Genomic DNA, 17,188 nt, shown 5'->3' with positions numbered 1-17,188 from the left:
AGCGAGGGTCGTTGTTGATCCACAGTGCCATCTAGTGGCTTAAAGCAAAAACAGCAATGTGATGTTACGAAAGCATTTTTATTCTAAAAGGCACACAATGTTCAGAAGAACGCGCAAACATGGACACAGATATCTGAGGCCTTATGGACACTTGAAAAAGGCATTGCACAAAAACAGCATTCTGGCAGAACTGACCAGACCAGAGTGCATCATGGGGAAGTGGCAGGACGTGCTGATGTACTTCTCATCAGGAGGAAAAGCAAGAGAGAAATAATTCGGAAACCAAAATAGCTCAACTGTTTTCTAATGATTTACAACAGCAGTGGCTGTTCAGCATCCTCCTCAAATCTGGTGGGATCTAAATAGTACTGAACTATTACTATTATTCTAGCGTTTGCTTCTCAGTAACTTGTTTGGCGGACTGCTGGGACACAGCTGTGTTTACTCTGTTCGTGCTGAGTCTCTTTGATCAAGTGCAACAGCATCAATCCTATTAAAAAGGAAAGAAAAAAAGCTGAGAAAGTGACAGCCTTGCATTAACGACAGTAACACAACCTTGCTTACTGCAGACACAAGGATGGACACGACGGCATTTAGAGTTCAGCCATTTCAAAACACAAGCCTAATTGCAACAACTCAAAGACATCCAAGAACATCATAATCCATGTAACAACTTCTGCTTCACTGCAACAGCAAACAATCTTCACATACATTGACAGATGACTGACTACAGCTGGAGCGAGTTGACGCATGCTGAAACTAGAGCTTAAATCGACCTTCAGCAGACCTCTGCTCACACTTTGTGAAGATCAAGTCCAAGATAACCTCTGAATGCTGCTATCTTTGGAATGTGTTGGAATTGCCGGGTGGCACTTCAACTGGCACTTTAGGTAACACTGACATTCACATCTCACTCCTTAGTTTTGCTTAACAATCCCTTTTGCAGCTTGTTATAAAGTTTTTATGCATAACTTTTCTAAGCAATCACACATTTTTTGGGAACGTCAAAATCATAATTTACATTTGGATTCAAGAACTTCATGTTTTACATTGATGTAGTGAAAAAAAAAAAAGATAAATAATAGTATAAATAGTTTGGAATATAATTATACAACACTTTTCCACTTAGGGAGATTAACTAAAATAAAACTCTACTCTGTCCACTCTTAGGAAGGGCACCACTGTTTAAATGTCTTTGGATAGATGTTCAAGATTGTAAAGTTGCAACGATGATCACAGCTCTGCTTCCTGGATGTGGCACCTGCTTCATGGCTCTGAAGAAGCTGACACGGGAGAGTTGTGGATTGTAGTGTCAATGAGTTTGTCTAAGAGTGTCCCCAAGAGCGTAACCTCAACAAAACCCATCTCATCATAGTCTGAAGAGTGTGATCAGTGGGTTGGGCTAAAAGAAAACAAGGGAAAGCTTTCTTCACGTAAACAGTGCTGACCTGAGGGCACCTACAGCAGATGGAAGGGCCATTATTCAATGTAACCCTTTTGACTTAGCATGGCCCAGCCTGGAATAAACGCACTTTCTATTGTAAGCTCCTCAGATTCAACACAAGTCATCCTCGTGGCTCACAGCGTCCCCGACCAGCAGCGAGTGTTTGTCGGGGTCACCGAGCACGAAGCTGTTGACTGAATGCTTGTCAGAGCGCAGCGAGTTGATTGAGGCTCGACTGTAGTTGACGATGCGGTCTAGCAGACTAAGTTTGGGGGACGGGCGACGCATCTCGCCCATGCCGATGTGGACGCTGACGTCAGACAGGCTGCCCTGCCGCCTGCTGGTACCCAGTCTGGCCTCCAGCTTCTCTGCAGTGGGTTTAGTGTAACTACATAAAGATGAAGGGGATAAAATGGACAGAAGTTTTTATGAATTAACACAAAATACACACAAAATACTTCAACAAAACCCCAAATATTTCATTACCATTTAAGTAGAAGCGAGGACAAAACCACAGAGACTGATGACAACGCCATGGCAGCAGAGCCCATCCACGGCTGTAACACCAGGCCGATGGGAAGGAACACCCCTGTAAATAGATGAGGTTCGTATTTCCACAGAGCTCAAAGTGATTTCACTATGATACTAAAAAAGTGGATGACCTCACTCTGCATTCAGCCCACCAAAGAACCTACCAGCAGCAATAGGAATTCCAACCAGGTTGTAGATAAGAGCGAAGACAAAGTTGATCCTGATCCTCTTGACGGTCTTTTTAGAGAGGTCAATACTGCCGACCACATCCAGCAGGTCATTCTGAAGACAAGAGAACAACACTGGGTAAATGAGCAGGGCGTTAATAGCAATTTGTGGCAAAAAGGGGAAAAAGTTGAAATGCTTTAAGTAAAATCCTCTCAGCACAAAGCTTTAAAAAACAAACAAAAAAACAAAACAGATCAACTGTTTTTATTTCAGTCTACAAGGTTTTTTATGTTAGACTTTTGTTTCTCAAGTTGGAGAGTCACCGGTGACCTGTTGTGTTGTCTGCATGCGATTCACATCATGTTACAAAACAGACACCTTTGTCGGATCAGATTCTCACCCTGATCAGCACCACATCTGCGGCCTCTATGGCCACATCTGTCCCGGTTCCTATGGCGATGCCCACGTCAGCCATGGCCAGAGCGGGCGAGTCGTTGACGCCGTCACCCACCATGGCGACCCTCTTTCCCGCCTGCTGCAGCTGTTCCACTTTGGCCACCTTGTGGGAGGGCAGCACCTCAGCGAACACTTTCCTGATGCCGACCTGGTGGACAAAAAGCAGAATGATGAGCTCAGAAATCAAACACGTGTTGGGTTTCCAGCTTAATATGACATTAAAGCAGAAAAGCAAAAAAATCGAAGCCATCATCTCTGTTACAACTTCACCATCTAGTAACAAAAGTCTAATGATAGCATCAGTATTAATCAGCTCTTCATTCGTCTGCTTTGCTTACCTGAGCAGCAATAGCCCGAGCTGTCTTGCTGTTGTCTCCAGTCATCAGCACAACTTCCAGACCCATGTTGGTCAGCGTGTGGACCGCCAACTCAGCCTCTGGTTTCACTGTGTCTGCTATGGCTATCATTGCACACAGCAGGTCTATGCACAGAAAAAAAGGTTTTTAAGTTTCAAGCAGTCAGAAAGTGAGAGAAAAGAGTCAATTTTAACATTGCTACTCACCGTCTACGGCCACCAGAACAGCAGTGCGTCCTCTGCGCTCGTGCTCGATCATGGCTTCGTCGATTTCAGGTGTGACTTGCAGGCAGTTCCTCCTCATCCACTCCCGGTTCCCAATCAGGACTACATAGGTGGCTGTCTGAAGCAGGCCTGCAAACAACAGCAAGAAGGCATAAAAGCAAGTGAAACACAACTTTACAGCAACTGTAATCGTGCAGTAGGAATGCACTTCCAAACATACTTTGCGGCTGTGGGTCCATGATGAGTGGATGGGAGCTGGTGCATGTCCGGCTGTCGCTGATCTGGACTAGGACACTGTTGCGCTGGTTGTTGTCCTCGCTGTCACTGTCCAACTGCTTCAGCAGACTCTCTGTGTTGCTCACCTGACATCGGATGCCACAGCCCGGCACCGCCTGAAAGTCCACGCACGTGCCAAGAGACTCTGTGCCAAGCTCCTGCACGCAAATAACAATGGATCAACATCTTCCACATATACATACTGTAGATTATCATTCATCTCACCGTGGGGTCAAATCTGATGAAAGGCAAACCTGTTTGCAGTATTTGGTAATAGCGGCTCCGAGCGGGTGTTCACTGTTGTTCTCAGCTGTGGCTACAATGGCCAGCAGGCGGGAGCGAGGCATCTTATTCCCCTCCACCGCGATCTTTACTTGAACAACCTTTGGGGCCCCGTATGTAATGGTGCCGGTCTTGTCAAACACCACAGACTGAACCTGCATATGAAAGATAATATTATAAGTTATTTACTTTGTGACCCCAGAAATGATATCTAAATATAAAAGACGTTTATCACCTCCAGCATCGAGAATTTAATTATTTATTCATGTGTCTCATCTTTAACAGTCTTTAAGATTTTTTTTTAATATTTTTTAACGATTAAAGCAGGAGATGGGAATTTCTTTTCAGAATAACAGCTCTCAAGCAAATTAAAGAATGTGGAAAAATTATTACAATTCATGAAACAGAAAACTACAATATAAAAATACTGGCACCCCCAGTGCTACCCCTCAGGCTTCTAGTAGATATACCTACTGTATCAATTTCAAAATCCTACAGCACCTTGTTCTCAGAGAACTCTGACCTTGATCATGCGGTCACTGAGATTGTAAACTGAGATTTTTAGTAGATACACCTATGGCATGAATTTAAAACTCCTCATTCGAGTTATCGCATTCACAGACATAACAGGGTGATGATAATACCCTGATAACCTCCTGAAAACTGGGGGGGGAATCTTCCCATTGAACATTTTTTGTTTGACATGTTTTTTGTGATTTCCTTCCTCTTTGAAGCTAAAAGAGGCCACTCAAACACATGACATATCAGTGGAAAACCCAGGATGTCCTCTATTTAGTACATCAGGACTTAGTAGGGTAGCTCAAATAAGTCAAAAGATATAGACCAACAACAAAATGTCCATTACAGAAGACATAAATGAATAGGCTGGTTTTCAGGAGGATCATACTTGAGAGGTGAAAATAACCCACTAAAACAAAAATACAGTAAATGCACTTGTGAGGTCTAAAAACCTCATTTTAGATGATGGAAATAAATCACTATGCATGTCACGTAATCGAATAAGTGCATACATGTGGCACTACATCGATAAATCAAATTTAATGCATTCAGTCTCACCCATCTGATATCTGCCTGCATTTATATAATTATAATTTTATTCAATGTGTTAAAACTAACAGATGCTTTCTCATATATAACCGCCTGGCTAACACAGAGGTGTCAGAAAATCATCATTAACACACCTTATGCGCCATCTCAAGTGGCTCTCCCCCCTTTATCAGGATGCCATTTTGGGCTCCGACCCCTGTGCCCACCATGACAGCTGTCGGGGTTGCCAAGCCAAGGGAACAGGGACAGGCGATGCATAACACGGTTATGGAGGCCTGGAAGGCGAAGCGAACCACAGCCTCAGTCCTGGAAATGGATTTGTCGTAACCCTGCGTGAAGGAAATGGTGTTAGCTTTTTTCCAATTCACAAAAATGACATAAAACTGAAGTAAAAGGGAAAAGAACTCACAGGAAAGTACATCTCCACCAGAGAGAAGTTCAAAAAGCCAATGATGATCCACGCGATCAGGGTAAGCACAGATATGCCAACAATGAAGGGTACAAAGTAGCCACTAATTTTATCCGCATACTGCTGGATGGGAGCCTAAAAACACAAAGTAAAGACATAAACACTTGTACAGCGTTACTCTCAAAGCTGGTATATACAGTGCACAGGCCAAACCATGTAATTCACCTTTGAAGTCTGAGCCTCCTCCACTAGTTTGACAATCTGAGACAGCGTAGTGTCCATGCCAACATGTGTAGCACTGACGAGCAGAGAGCCGTTCTGGTTAATGGAGCCTGCAATCACCGAGCTCCCGGGCTTCTTCGTCACTGGCATGGCCTCACCTGGAGTCATAAAGCAACAGCTGGTCAAAAAGCTGCAGTACAGGTAAGAAAAAAATAAACAAAACACACCCACTAATATTTGGTTTGGTTCCCATAGCAAGTTGCACTCCAACCAGATGCTTTTGGCCTTCTGGAGAAAGGTTTTAAGGTCGGACAAGACAAAGACTGAGCTATTTGACCACCTTGACAAGAGTTATGTTTGGAGGAGAAAAGATAAGGCTTTCGCATCTAAGAACACTGTCAAGCATGGTGATGGTAGCATCGTGCTCTGGGCTGTTTGTTGTCAGTGGATGCCATGTAACAATAATAAAATAACAATAAAGGAATTCTTCACCTTCCCCTGAAATCAACAGCCAGAAACACACAACAAAACTGCTTCTGGAATGAATGAAGCAGGCTAACATTAAGCTTCTGAAATTGTTTTTTCTCAAAGTCTCAACTTCAACCCTATTAGAATTTTTTGCATTACGCTTAAAAGTCAGGTCTGTGCCAAGAAACAAACTAATTTAAATGAACTCTACCAATTCTGCCAAGAGAGGTCAAATGCCCAGGAAGAATTATGTCAAGGTTGTTGATGGCTACCAAAGGCACCTGGTGAGGTGCAACTGGCTGAAAGAACTAAATATTAATTCTAGATTAGAGAAAATCCAAAATAAATCTAAACTTATGAACCAAATTCTTGTCTTTTTAAAGTAATAAAAGATGTATCCTGTACAATCATTCCACCCTAGAAAAATAAGATTTCAAAGAAATGATTAAAAGCCCCAAATGACCATGAGATTCATGCCCACGATGAGCATAAGTGACCTATTAACACTTTTTATAGACATCCAGCACCAGTCCATGCATAGATACAGGTCCTACAATTAATGACGACCAACCTGTGATGAGGGACTCATCGGCCATGGAATGTCCTTCAATGACCCTCCCATCGACTGGAAACTTTCCCCCAGGAACGACTTTGACTATATCACCCCTCTGAACCAGCTCCACATCCACCTGCTCCTCACTGCAACACACAAACATAAAATAATGTCAAATACTAAAAACAAATTCATTTTTGACACTGAAAAAAATAGTAAGATTATTAATAATAATAATGATACTAGACTGTTTAGGAAAGGCTGTTAGAAGACACACAAGGTCAAAATTGTCAATTAAATCTGACACTAACTCTGGAAACTCCCCTGCTGTTTTTTTATACACCCTTTGTTATGCTGTTGTCTATTTCAACAGGTACTCTAACTGCAAACATTTCATTATGTTGTCATTTCAAACCAAGTCAACATGTGAAAGGTGAGGGTAGAGAACCAGGAGTACCTGAGAACTGAATTATCACTGCCGAGAGTGACGACTGTGGCCTCAGTGGCTTGTAAAGACATCAGTTTGGACAAAGCCTCAGAAGTCTTGCTCTGGAAGACGGCACATAAAACAATTTGACTTTTTATACATGTGTGTCGATTTGCAGACTTTTCAAAAAAAGTAAAGTTACTTGAAATGTCACAGATATTAATAAATATGAGCTAAACCTTGGCTATCTGTTCCAGCCAGCGTCCCAGAGAGATGAAGACAAAGAGCATAGGCGGTGTGTCGAAGAACGTGATGGGATTGACTTTTGCCTTCTCCGCTATGGCCACAATTAGGACAACGCATGAGTAGGTGAAGGCTATGGAAGTGGCCAGAACAATTAGCACATCCATGTTCGCAGACTTGTGTTTCACGGCTTTCCAGGCTTGAACGTAGAAGTAGCGACCTCCAATAAACTAAGGAGAGAGAAAAAAAACAAACAAAACAGAAATCATTAATATGACTCCACGACTTTTCTCTCCTGAGGGCAAAAATTAATACTACTATTACTACGACTACTACTACTAAAAGTTCCCTATCATGTTTCCTGGGAGTGAAGTTAATCCCTGTGATTTACCTGTACAGGCACACAAAACAGGAAGGAGAGGAGGTTCATGATGGAGAGGCCTGGGAGCAGCTGTCTCTCCAGAAACATGGTGGAGTGGTAGCGGTTGCGGTCCTCTGCCGTATTGTTGTGATGATGTGAAACTGTCATCTGGTGGTCCATAATAATCATGTAGATCATCATACCCATCACAGGCACACAGAAAACCAAGCTCACAAGGAAAGACTTCCTCCACCTTAGCAAGGGAAGATAATATTCACTTAGTAACAGGTTTTTTTAAAACGACAAAGCAAACATATGCTGACTTTAATAATCATAACAAAAAGAACCAAGACACAACTCTCTCACAGCCAGTATGACTAAACAAAACTACATTCATACACATTTGGAGCAATATTTTGTGGGGCGATATTATAATGATATTTATTAAATAAATATAAATGCTCTGGGAATACTACAAACAACAGGGCTAATCTCATGCACCAAAACCCTGAGATAATGTTAGTCGAGCCAACTTACATTAAATCATCTCAACTCAAAAACCGTTAAACACTGGTAACATTTAGCTTGACAAAGCAACCTCCTAATTCACACCAAGCTAATGGCTCAGCCACACAAGTTAAATAAAATAAAATAGAATAGAAAGGGTTGCTCAGAGCTTGAAGGTCTTACACACTCACAATGACTTTAGATCGAAAGTTGAGTGAACAGGTCGCCTGGTCACAGTCTGACTTGAACTGACTGGAATCACTCAGAGAGATTGTTGAAGGTTTGACAATAACTGCAGTCTAATTTATAAATGCAGACAGGTGCCAACATGCTGCCATCAGTCTGATTATGTTCCTATAGTACAGGAAGGCCACTGAGTATCAATGTCAGTTAAATTTCTGCTGAATGTGTAAATATTTCTATCTTTAGTGCAACCACTTATCACACTTCACAGATAGCATGTTATTGCCAGCTTGACCCCATACAAATGCAGAATGATATCAGCCTGCAGTTGAATGGGGTCTGATATAAGACTGATACCAGACTGACCCGGTCTTATGACGCCACTTATGCCTGGCTTTCAAGCCAGTGTTGTACGGTTAACAGTCTATTTGGAGGAAAACCTAAATAAATAAATGAAGTGAGATAACATTATTTTAGATAAAACAGATAATAAAGTTTACCTCTGCTGATGAAAGAACAGGTGACAAATCGCAATAATTGTTACTGCAATACTCAGCATATTTCAAAATGTTAAAAAGTGCAATAATATGAAATAGTAAATGAAGTAGTATGATAACATCGTATCATGAGGTGTCTGGTGATTCCCACCTCTCCTGAAATATTTGATCTCTGACAGCATTTTTGGATGCTTGTAGAAACCACAGGTTTGCAGGTCTTATTAGTAGTATTATTTTTTAAACAGCTTTTTATAAAATGGCACATGATATTATTTAAAATAGTGCAAATCAAGTAAATGGCTTCAAAAACATAAAAAATTTGAATAAAGAAAAATGACAGTTATATGCTCCACGTACGACACATTGTACCGTATCCTCAATTTTGCCCCCCAATTTTCAAATGAATGCATGTGCAGCTGAGTGTAAGGTCAGTGTTACAGCTTCTGCTCCCATGGGCATGCGAGAGGTCGCTTGGATCTGAAGGACGTAAATAAGAGAGGGACTAAAAACAGGGCTCTGTCCCATGACCTGCAGCAAGACACGACACTACAATGCTTAATTACGCATGCACCCTCCAAGTGGACTTGGCCTTCGTGGCCTTGCATATGAAATGTTTTCCCTCAGCTGAGAGTGCTTTTTAGAGCTGAATATGAAAATAACCTCCTCTGAAGCATATTACATGTGCAGCTTAACTTAGCTCGATTACCTTATTGGGTACAAAGGGAGCTACATTTGTGACACTGACAACTAGCTTCACGCTCAACATACCTCACTAACTGATTACTTTCAATCCCTAGTATCACTCTCTGATAAGTTTACATTTTACTGCCTATAATGGCCTAAGCACTTCACTCTACAAAAAGATTTTTCTTAGGAAAGTCAGATAAACGATCAAGCCAACATTCAGATGAACAAAAAGGAAAAAGAAAAAGAGTTTGAACACCAGACTCATGTCCCAACACAGTATGGTAACATACATAACTACACAAACAACAGGTTTTTAAATTGACAAACACCAAATGCTGCTTACTGTCGTATCTCTTTGCTGTGGTCCAGGTGGCTGGCAGTGCGGTCCCTCTTTACCAAAGACGCTTCAAACCCTAGATTCTACAGAAAACAAACTCCTGATGAGGCCTTTAAAGACTTTTATCCAGACCAATGAATTAGTAAAAGTATAACTGAACACATGCATAAATAAACAGAGGAAGGCGTAATACCTCAATCAGCTTGATGATGTCTCGTGGTCCAATAACTTCAGAGTCGAATTTAATGTGTGCTTTGTTGGTTGCCAAGGCAACAGAGGCATAGATAATCCCCTTTTCTTTCGTGAGGTTGGATTCAATTTTGTGAACACAAGAAGCGCACGTCATTCCCCTGACCTGAAAGAAGGTGAAGAGGAGCAGACAAGCAGATGAAGAGGTAGAAAATAATGAGAATATGAGGGGAGGAATGCACCTCATCTAGTGAATCCTTATTGAGAAATGTTTGTTTATGGTTTTGCATGCATGCATTAAAGAACATAAAGTCAATGCAGCCTCACAGTGACTCACCACTAATTCAACGTTTCCACCTGAACCTTCATAGTTCTCCATAACAGAGGCGGTGAAGCCCAGCTCCTTCACGCACTCGGCTACCTTCATAGGATCGGTGACTTCAGGGTTATAACGGACCTCTGCTTTACTCGCCATTAGTGCCACCAGAACAGAGTAGATACCTGCACAACATTACAGATTTTCTCTTTATTTCCTAAGGAAAGCCAAAAAATTATCCTATCAAAAAAAAAAACCCCAAAAAACTTTAACACACCAGGTTCATTCTTGAGATTTCGCTCAATGTTTGACACACAGGAAGCACAGGTCATCCCGCCGATCTGGATGTAGCATTTAGAGTTGGTTTCTCCACTAAGTCCCTGGGGGGTTTCTTTGTGGTGGTCACTGTCCACCTCTTTACCTTTGACAGGTGCTATACTTGAAGACTTCGATGAAAGAGGATGTGGCGCAGGCAGCAGAGAGTTGGTCTCTGTTTACAAGAAGATTTCTTCATTAATGATGCTAATTTTGCTCACTAGCCTCTAAAAATAAAACTGCTCTGGGCCTGAAACCATGTGGGTAATTAAATGCCAACATAATCGGTCCTCTTACCAGGCAGAAAGGCATCAAAGCCCATGTCCTCTATGGCCTCCCTCAACTCCTCTGGTGTGGTCAGCAGAGGGTCGTACTCAAAGATCCCCTGGTGATCAGTCAGAGAGACCTCGGCTGACATGACCCCTTTCTTTTGGGAGATCATGCCTTCAATGGACTGAACACAGGAGTTGCATGTCATGCCCTCAATGTGGATATTCACCACAGATCCCAGTGGCTGATTAAAACAAGGCTGCAAGACAGCAGGTTTAGCCTGGTTTGCTCCTGTAGGCCATGATGATGACGGTGGTAAAGTGCGAGCAGGTGATGTGGACACAGGACTGAGGGGACCGGAGGAGTCCCACGGTTGAGTCTTAAAGTTTCCTGGAGGCAGTGCTTCAATTGCCTGCTGCAGCTGAGTCACTGTGACCTTTTGGGGGTCATAGCAGATGGAGGCCTTCTCATTCTCCAAAGACACCTCCACAGAAGACACACCAGGCAGCACTGAGATATTGTCCTGAATGTTGACCACACAGGAACGGCAGTGCATGCCTTTGACCCTAAGCGCGACGAGCGTGGTGTCTATGAAGATTTCAGTCTCCTCCGAAGTCTCAGATGGCGACGAAATTGTTTGTTTTTGAGAATCAACAAAGCGCTCCATTTCACTGGGGGACAGCTGCAGGGGGCGGGGCTTAGACTTCACAAAGGCCTTGAATCCAACCACAGTAATTTGATCAATGATGGTTTGGACAGTGAGGAGGTAAGGCAGGTAGACGAGTGTAGCTTCCTGAGACTCTAAAACAACTGTGGAAGAGATGGAAACAGGAAAGTTAAAACAGAAGCACAAAGCAAATAAAAACAAATGAAATTCTTTGACAAGAAGCGGAAGCCACTGTGTGTGAAACAAGGACAAAGATGTTGGCAGAGAATCAGACACACGAGATACAATCGATGTGAGATCATTTTGATGGTCCAGCTTAAAGCTTCAGGAGACAAAGCCTTTACTTCACTCTGAAGGCTGTTACACACTGAACATGTTGCATAAAAACAACACAAAATTCCAGATCTGAACTTGGCCTACATACAAACCAAACACATATTTTTTGTGGAGCATTCGTCCTCAAAAAAAAACAAAACAAAACAAAAAAAAAAAAAACACTGACTGTGACAAAAAAAAAAAAAAAAAAGTTCATCCTGATGTTTCTGAAACAAGAAAAGAAGGAAACAGAGATTCTGGGTTCATCAAATTCTCACAAGAAAGCAGCAGCAAGGACAATTTTACGCTTTGATCTAGAAGTTAAAACTGTATCACGCTCGCTTTCGTACATATTTCAGGATGTCAGTGGGGCACTTTGAGCTCTTTTATCAGAAATGGGACCACGCTTGAAGAGGGAGAGATAATTTCATTTCAGAGAGACGATTATGAGCCGGAGCAGTGTTTAGCCATGATGGCACTTGTTGCCAAATATACTGATCTGATTGGTCAGATCTGTTTATTTGGATCCAAAACATCAGAAAGTTAAACTACACATCCTGTATGAACGACTGCAAAAAGAATAGGTGAGCCCAAAAGATATTTTTAGCTCACAAAATATTTGAATGATTTTACATGTCCGGAGTTGTCTTATGCCAAAAACCCAGGGTTAATAAGTATGAACACCATGCAAAAAAACAAAAGAATCCTCTTCAATACTGAGCTTCAGGGCAACAAACTACAACAGTTAAAAACTGACTTCGAAAAATTTCAAATACGCATAACTTTTTCTGTTCTTTTTATAAAGGAAAATAAATGTCATCATTACTATAAAACTTCCCTTTTTGCGTCAGTTTGAAACAAATTTGACAGAGCAAACAGTACACTGACAGGCTGTGCAAACAACCACATTGAACGCAGGGATCATGCTGCACTCAACCACCATAATCCCGTCTACAAGTCATTCTTTCCAACCAGACGGGATTTCATGAGTCATAATCATATCGTACTAAACAATCTCTACTTGCTGAACCTAAAGACAGCCTCGCTGATCCACAATGACATGACACCTGAGATGTAGGACGTGCAATTCAGCAGTCGCGCTACAACATCTCTTCCAGCTCAGGCTGTAAAGTTATATATGACTGCAAATTTGCAAATGGGTCGAGTACATCACCTTTGATCTTTTGAATCCCTTTGAGTTTACCAATCTTTCCTTCAATAGTGGTAATACAGGAGTGACAGGTCATTCCTTCAATGCGCAGCTTAAGGATGGCCGCTCCACCTCGCGTGGTCTGAGATGGAGAGGAGGTGGGGTCTTTTTGCAAAGGGCTGCTCGGTGTGGAGATGTCCGGCGGTGTTACGCTGGCCACCGCCTCACTAAGCTGCTGTGTGGACGTCAGGGAGGGAACAAAGGTGACGGTGAGGCCCGTCTGTGGCAGGTTCTCTCTGACATCCAGCACTCCCTGAATTTGTGATAGTTTCTTCAATGCTTCCTGTTGGGCTGTGGGTGTCATGCCCGAGGTGGAGACCAACTGGATATCAGTAGGGACTGGTGTGGCTTTGCTGGAAGCTGGCAAACTTGATTCAAAGCCCATGTCCTCAATGGCCTCTGACAGAGACTCTGGGCTCTGATGGCTGGGGTCAAATATGACAGTTGCATTCTTGCCCTCTAAAGACACCTACAAAAGTGGAGTTGAAAGAGAAAATGTAAAATGGAGTCAACAAAATTGGAATAAATGCTAAGCTTAACCTTAATATGCAATATAGCTACATTTAAGATGTGGCTTCTATTTTATTCAAGCAACAATCAGATTTACCTCCAGTAATACTCTTAAGCACTTAATGTCGGTTCAGAGTTAATTCCGATACTATGAAAGGGATATTTTTGGTCTTGTGTAGCTATACAGATTCCTTAGATTTTATTATCACCTAACGCTTTTACTGTCTTGTCTCAGAACTAAACCTTTATTAAAACAAACAAACAAAAAAAAGAAAAGAAATGCATGACTTTGGCAAGCTCACAGCATGTGCTGTCAGCATGATCCCCTCAGCTCTCACTTTAGCAAGAAAGAAACATGTGACACATTGAAGGCATCGCCTGACTTGGCCGTAAGTTAACCAGCAAGTGAGTGAGTAAGTGTGGCTGCCTGCAGGGTTAACCTTTACTCTCAGAATAAAGGGGAAACACTAATCCGACAATGACTGTTCTACTAAGAACATAAAATAAATCTATTTACTCTTCGCAGATCATGTCTGTATAGATTAATGTAAAATAATCCAGGACCTAAACTGTCTTAAGACACAAATGACATTTTCTGTGGATACACACAGAATTTATTGAGCTGATGTCACAGTCCCGCAAAGGGCAGAGCGCTATCTGGAACACACTATTACATTATCGTCTCATTTACCCTCAGCCTCGGGGGTAAACACACAATAAACAAAACAGCAGGCCTCAACTATTGCAATTAAACCCTCTCTCATGGCTACATTGATGCTACTTGGTTCTTAATCAGATGAGCGAGTCCCGAGGGGGTAAGATTAGGGTATCAATCAGGCCTTTAGTTAATATACTTTTTTTCTTTATGAGATCTAATACATGGTTTTAAAATACTTGACCACTGTTACAACATCTAGTTATTTCAGATCCTGTAGTTAAACAGTAAGTATCACGAGGGAAGTATTGAGTCAGCAAAATGTTATTATCAGTTCCTCAACAAAGACTGCTGCATGACATTTAAACTAAAAATTAATTAAAACAAAATTCAAACCCACTAACCACCACAAACAGCTCTAAAGAGCCCATGTTTACCTTTATATGCATCACTCCAGGAAGAGACCCAATGCGCTGCTCTATGGACTGGACACAAGAGCCGCAGGTCATACCCTCCACTCCAAGAGAAACTGAACACAGGCTGCGTTTATGTGTCATGACTGTTTCCTAAAAGAACACAAGAAAGACAATGGTTTTCCCACCAAGTCTTTGCTTTGAGGAAAAAGATCACGAAAGCTGAGTAGAGAAAGACGGGTAGTTCTTCTCGAAATGACAGTTATGTTAATGTATGGGGCAAACACAAACACGCATGCAAAACTAAACATACACGATGCCTTATATTACCAATAAAGTGTTTAATTTTAAATCGAGACATCCGTCAGGGTTATCTTTGCTTTACTAAAATAAAAAAGGCTTAACATCAGATATAAAAATTGCTCAGCTTAAAGTTTGCCTGTTTTTAAAAATGTGTCATCAGGGTGAATCTCCATTTTTATTTCTATAGCAAGGTTTGAAACTGTCAGAAAAAGACAGTAGGGTGATGTTATTCCATGTGCACAGCTGGTCTGCAGCTTTACAAAAACTAAACGAATTTTGTGACATGCAATTGGTGCTTCCAATTCTGGTACATTTACTAGACAAAAAGTGGAAACAAAACAAAGCTTTGTTTGTACAAGACGAGAATTGTTCCTGTACTTCCTTCCTGGCATGGACTAATCAGGTTGTCCAAACATTGCCGTTCGAAGCTGAAGCTTGAAACATGATCCCAGTTTCATTTGGCTTACAATAACGTTCGTTTCGTTGATGGGCTGGAAACATATCTAAAGTTCAAGTTTTGGTGGATAAATAATGTTTAACTTAAGTATAATCTCTGTTATCCCCTCCTGGGCTTTGAGTGAATACGAGGCGACTGAGGTCCTTCAACATCTGCCAGAAAATGCTGAGGATTTTCTATGAGTCTGTTGTGGCCAGTGCGATCCTCTATGCTGTTGCATGCTGGGGGAGCAGGCTGAGGGTCGCAGATGCCAACAGACTTAATAAACTGATCCGTAAGGCCAGCAATGTTGTGGGGATGGAGCTGGACTCCCTCAAGGTGGTGTCGGAGAGGCGGATGCTGTCCAAGATAAAGACAATGTTGGATAACACCTCCCACCCACTCCATGACATGTTGGTCAGCCACAGGAGCTCGTTCAGTGAGAGACTGAGATTACCGAAAAGCACCACTGAACGACACAGGAAATCATTCCTGCCTGTGGCCATCTCCCTGTACAACGCATCCACTTAACACACTGTTTGCTGCTACAACTACACATGTTTCTTTTCCAAATATTTATTTATAAGTGACTTATGTATGTATGTATGTATGTATGTATATATTGTACTATTCTTAGTTAGCGTATTGTCTGTCTTGTCTTAATGTTGGTTTAAAATGGAGCACTGTAACAAAAAATAATTTCCCCCAGGGATCAATAAAGTATTCTGATTCTGATTGAATACTGTCACACCTACAGACGATCACTTACGGATCTGCCGCATAAACAGCACTCTTGGCTGTAGCTATAGCCGTTTAAAATCCCATGAAACGGATGAGGTCGGATCCTCAGGTCGGATCCGTTGAATGACATAAAGGGACTCGTATGACACTAGAGAGAAAGACCCGGGCCACGTTTAGAAAAAGCGAGACAAATCTAGATAAACATTAGGTTAACACAGAAGAGGTAATTTAGTGAATGTTTTAATAGTTTTTAGAAAAAGGTCAGTTATATAAAAAACGCATCGGCTACAATGGAACGTAAAGTATTTGTAAAGCTGGTTTGGTGACTTTGTCAGCCGTACGAAAAAGCTACTGATCCCTTTTGTGAGCAGTATTTGTAACAGAAAGTATCACCTCCACGGAGCTAAAAATACCAAAAATATTACCTAATGTCTTTTTAGGATTATATAGGAAGCAATTCCGTCTCTTACTAGTTGCAATGCGGCCAACGTGACACCACAGAAATATCTGAGAAAAACTTACCGTCTCAGTTCACAGTGTGAAGCAAACTGTTAGCCACAGGCTAGTACTCCGACTGTCAGAGCAAGCTAACTAGCTGGTATCTACTCTTCATCCTACGTTACAGTCAACAAAGCGGACACGTCGCTGCATCGTGAAGACTGCTAGAAATAATTGACAGTGCTGGATTGAGAGTTTTCTTCCTCTGTTATCACAGAACTCTATGTGTAGCTGATTTTGTTGCGTCTCATGCTGACGTGACGAGCGGCTGCATTCCTGTTTGTCCAGGGATAGAGGCGGAGCTAGGAGAGTTACGGCAACGTAAAAGGGTGTAGTTTTTCCCTGTACTTTGCCTACAAGGCTGTGGCGTTCTCTAAAAGTAACCATCTTTTATATAAATCGCGGTTAAGTGTTGTTAGATTAGATGTCATGCAAAGAAGTTAGAGTTAACGGGTTCGCTTTAGTGGACTCGAATTATCAGTCGACAGTTTAGTTTACGAGCCTTGAAGACGAAACTCAGGGTGTAAACAAAGAGCAATAACAGAAGAGAATTTTTCAGACCTAAATGAAAAGCTGCAGATCTTGTCTTTTCCCTAATTACTGCCAGACTTGTTGAATCAATGAACAATTAAATAGAACCTGTGTGACAGA

The 17,188-nt window shown here is 41.8% G+C and overlaps 1 protein-coding gene across 1 annotated transcript; it reads right to left on the bottom strand.

The window, feature by feature from the left end:
- Positions 1-59: 59 nt before the first annotated feature.
- On the bottom strand, positions 60-16,814 carry atp7a (ATPase copper transporting alpha). Its single transcript, XM_085477304.1, has 23 exons — positions 16,562-16,814; positions 14,584-14,712; positions 12,946-13,450; positions 10,817-11,599; positions 10,482-10,694; positions 10,226-10,389; positions 9,893-10,054; positions 9,706-9,782; positions 7,519-7,741; positions 7,124-7,357; positions 6,915-7,006; positions 6,476-6,603; positions 5,440-5,594; positions 5,215-5,349; positions 4,940-5,134; positions 3,710-3,892; positions 3,400-3,613; positions 3,162-3,308; positions 2,938-3,080; positions 2,544-2,747; positions 2,140-2,257; positions 1,931-2,033; positions 60-1,832 (listed from the first exon to the last, which is right to left on the bottom strand). The coding sequence occupies exons 2-23, from the start codon at positions 14,701-14,703 to the stop codon at positions 1,556-1,558; spliced, it is 4,575 nt and encodes a 1,524-aa protein (XP_085333430.1). The 5' UTR covers positions 14,704-14,712; positions 16,562-16,814; the 3' UTR covers positions 60-1,555.
- Between the last annotated feature and the right edge of the window lie 374 nt (positions 16,815-17,188).

Source organism: Copadichromis virginalis, linkage group LG2 (genome assembly GCF_057382275.1).
Source record: "Copadichromis virginalis isolate Kocher_CV1m ecotype Utaka linkage group LG2, C_Virginalis_male_GT1.1, whole genome shotgun sequence".
NCBI classification, from domain to species: domain Eukaryota; kingdom Metazoa; phylum Chordata; class Actinopteri; order Cichliformes; family Cichlidae; genus Copadichromis; species Copadichromis virginalis.
Note: the sequence above shows the minus strand (reverse complement) of the source record. Positions and strands in the feature narration are given on the sequence as shown.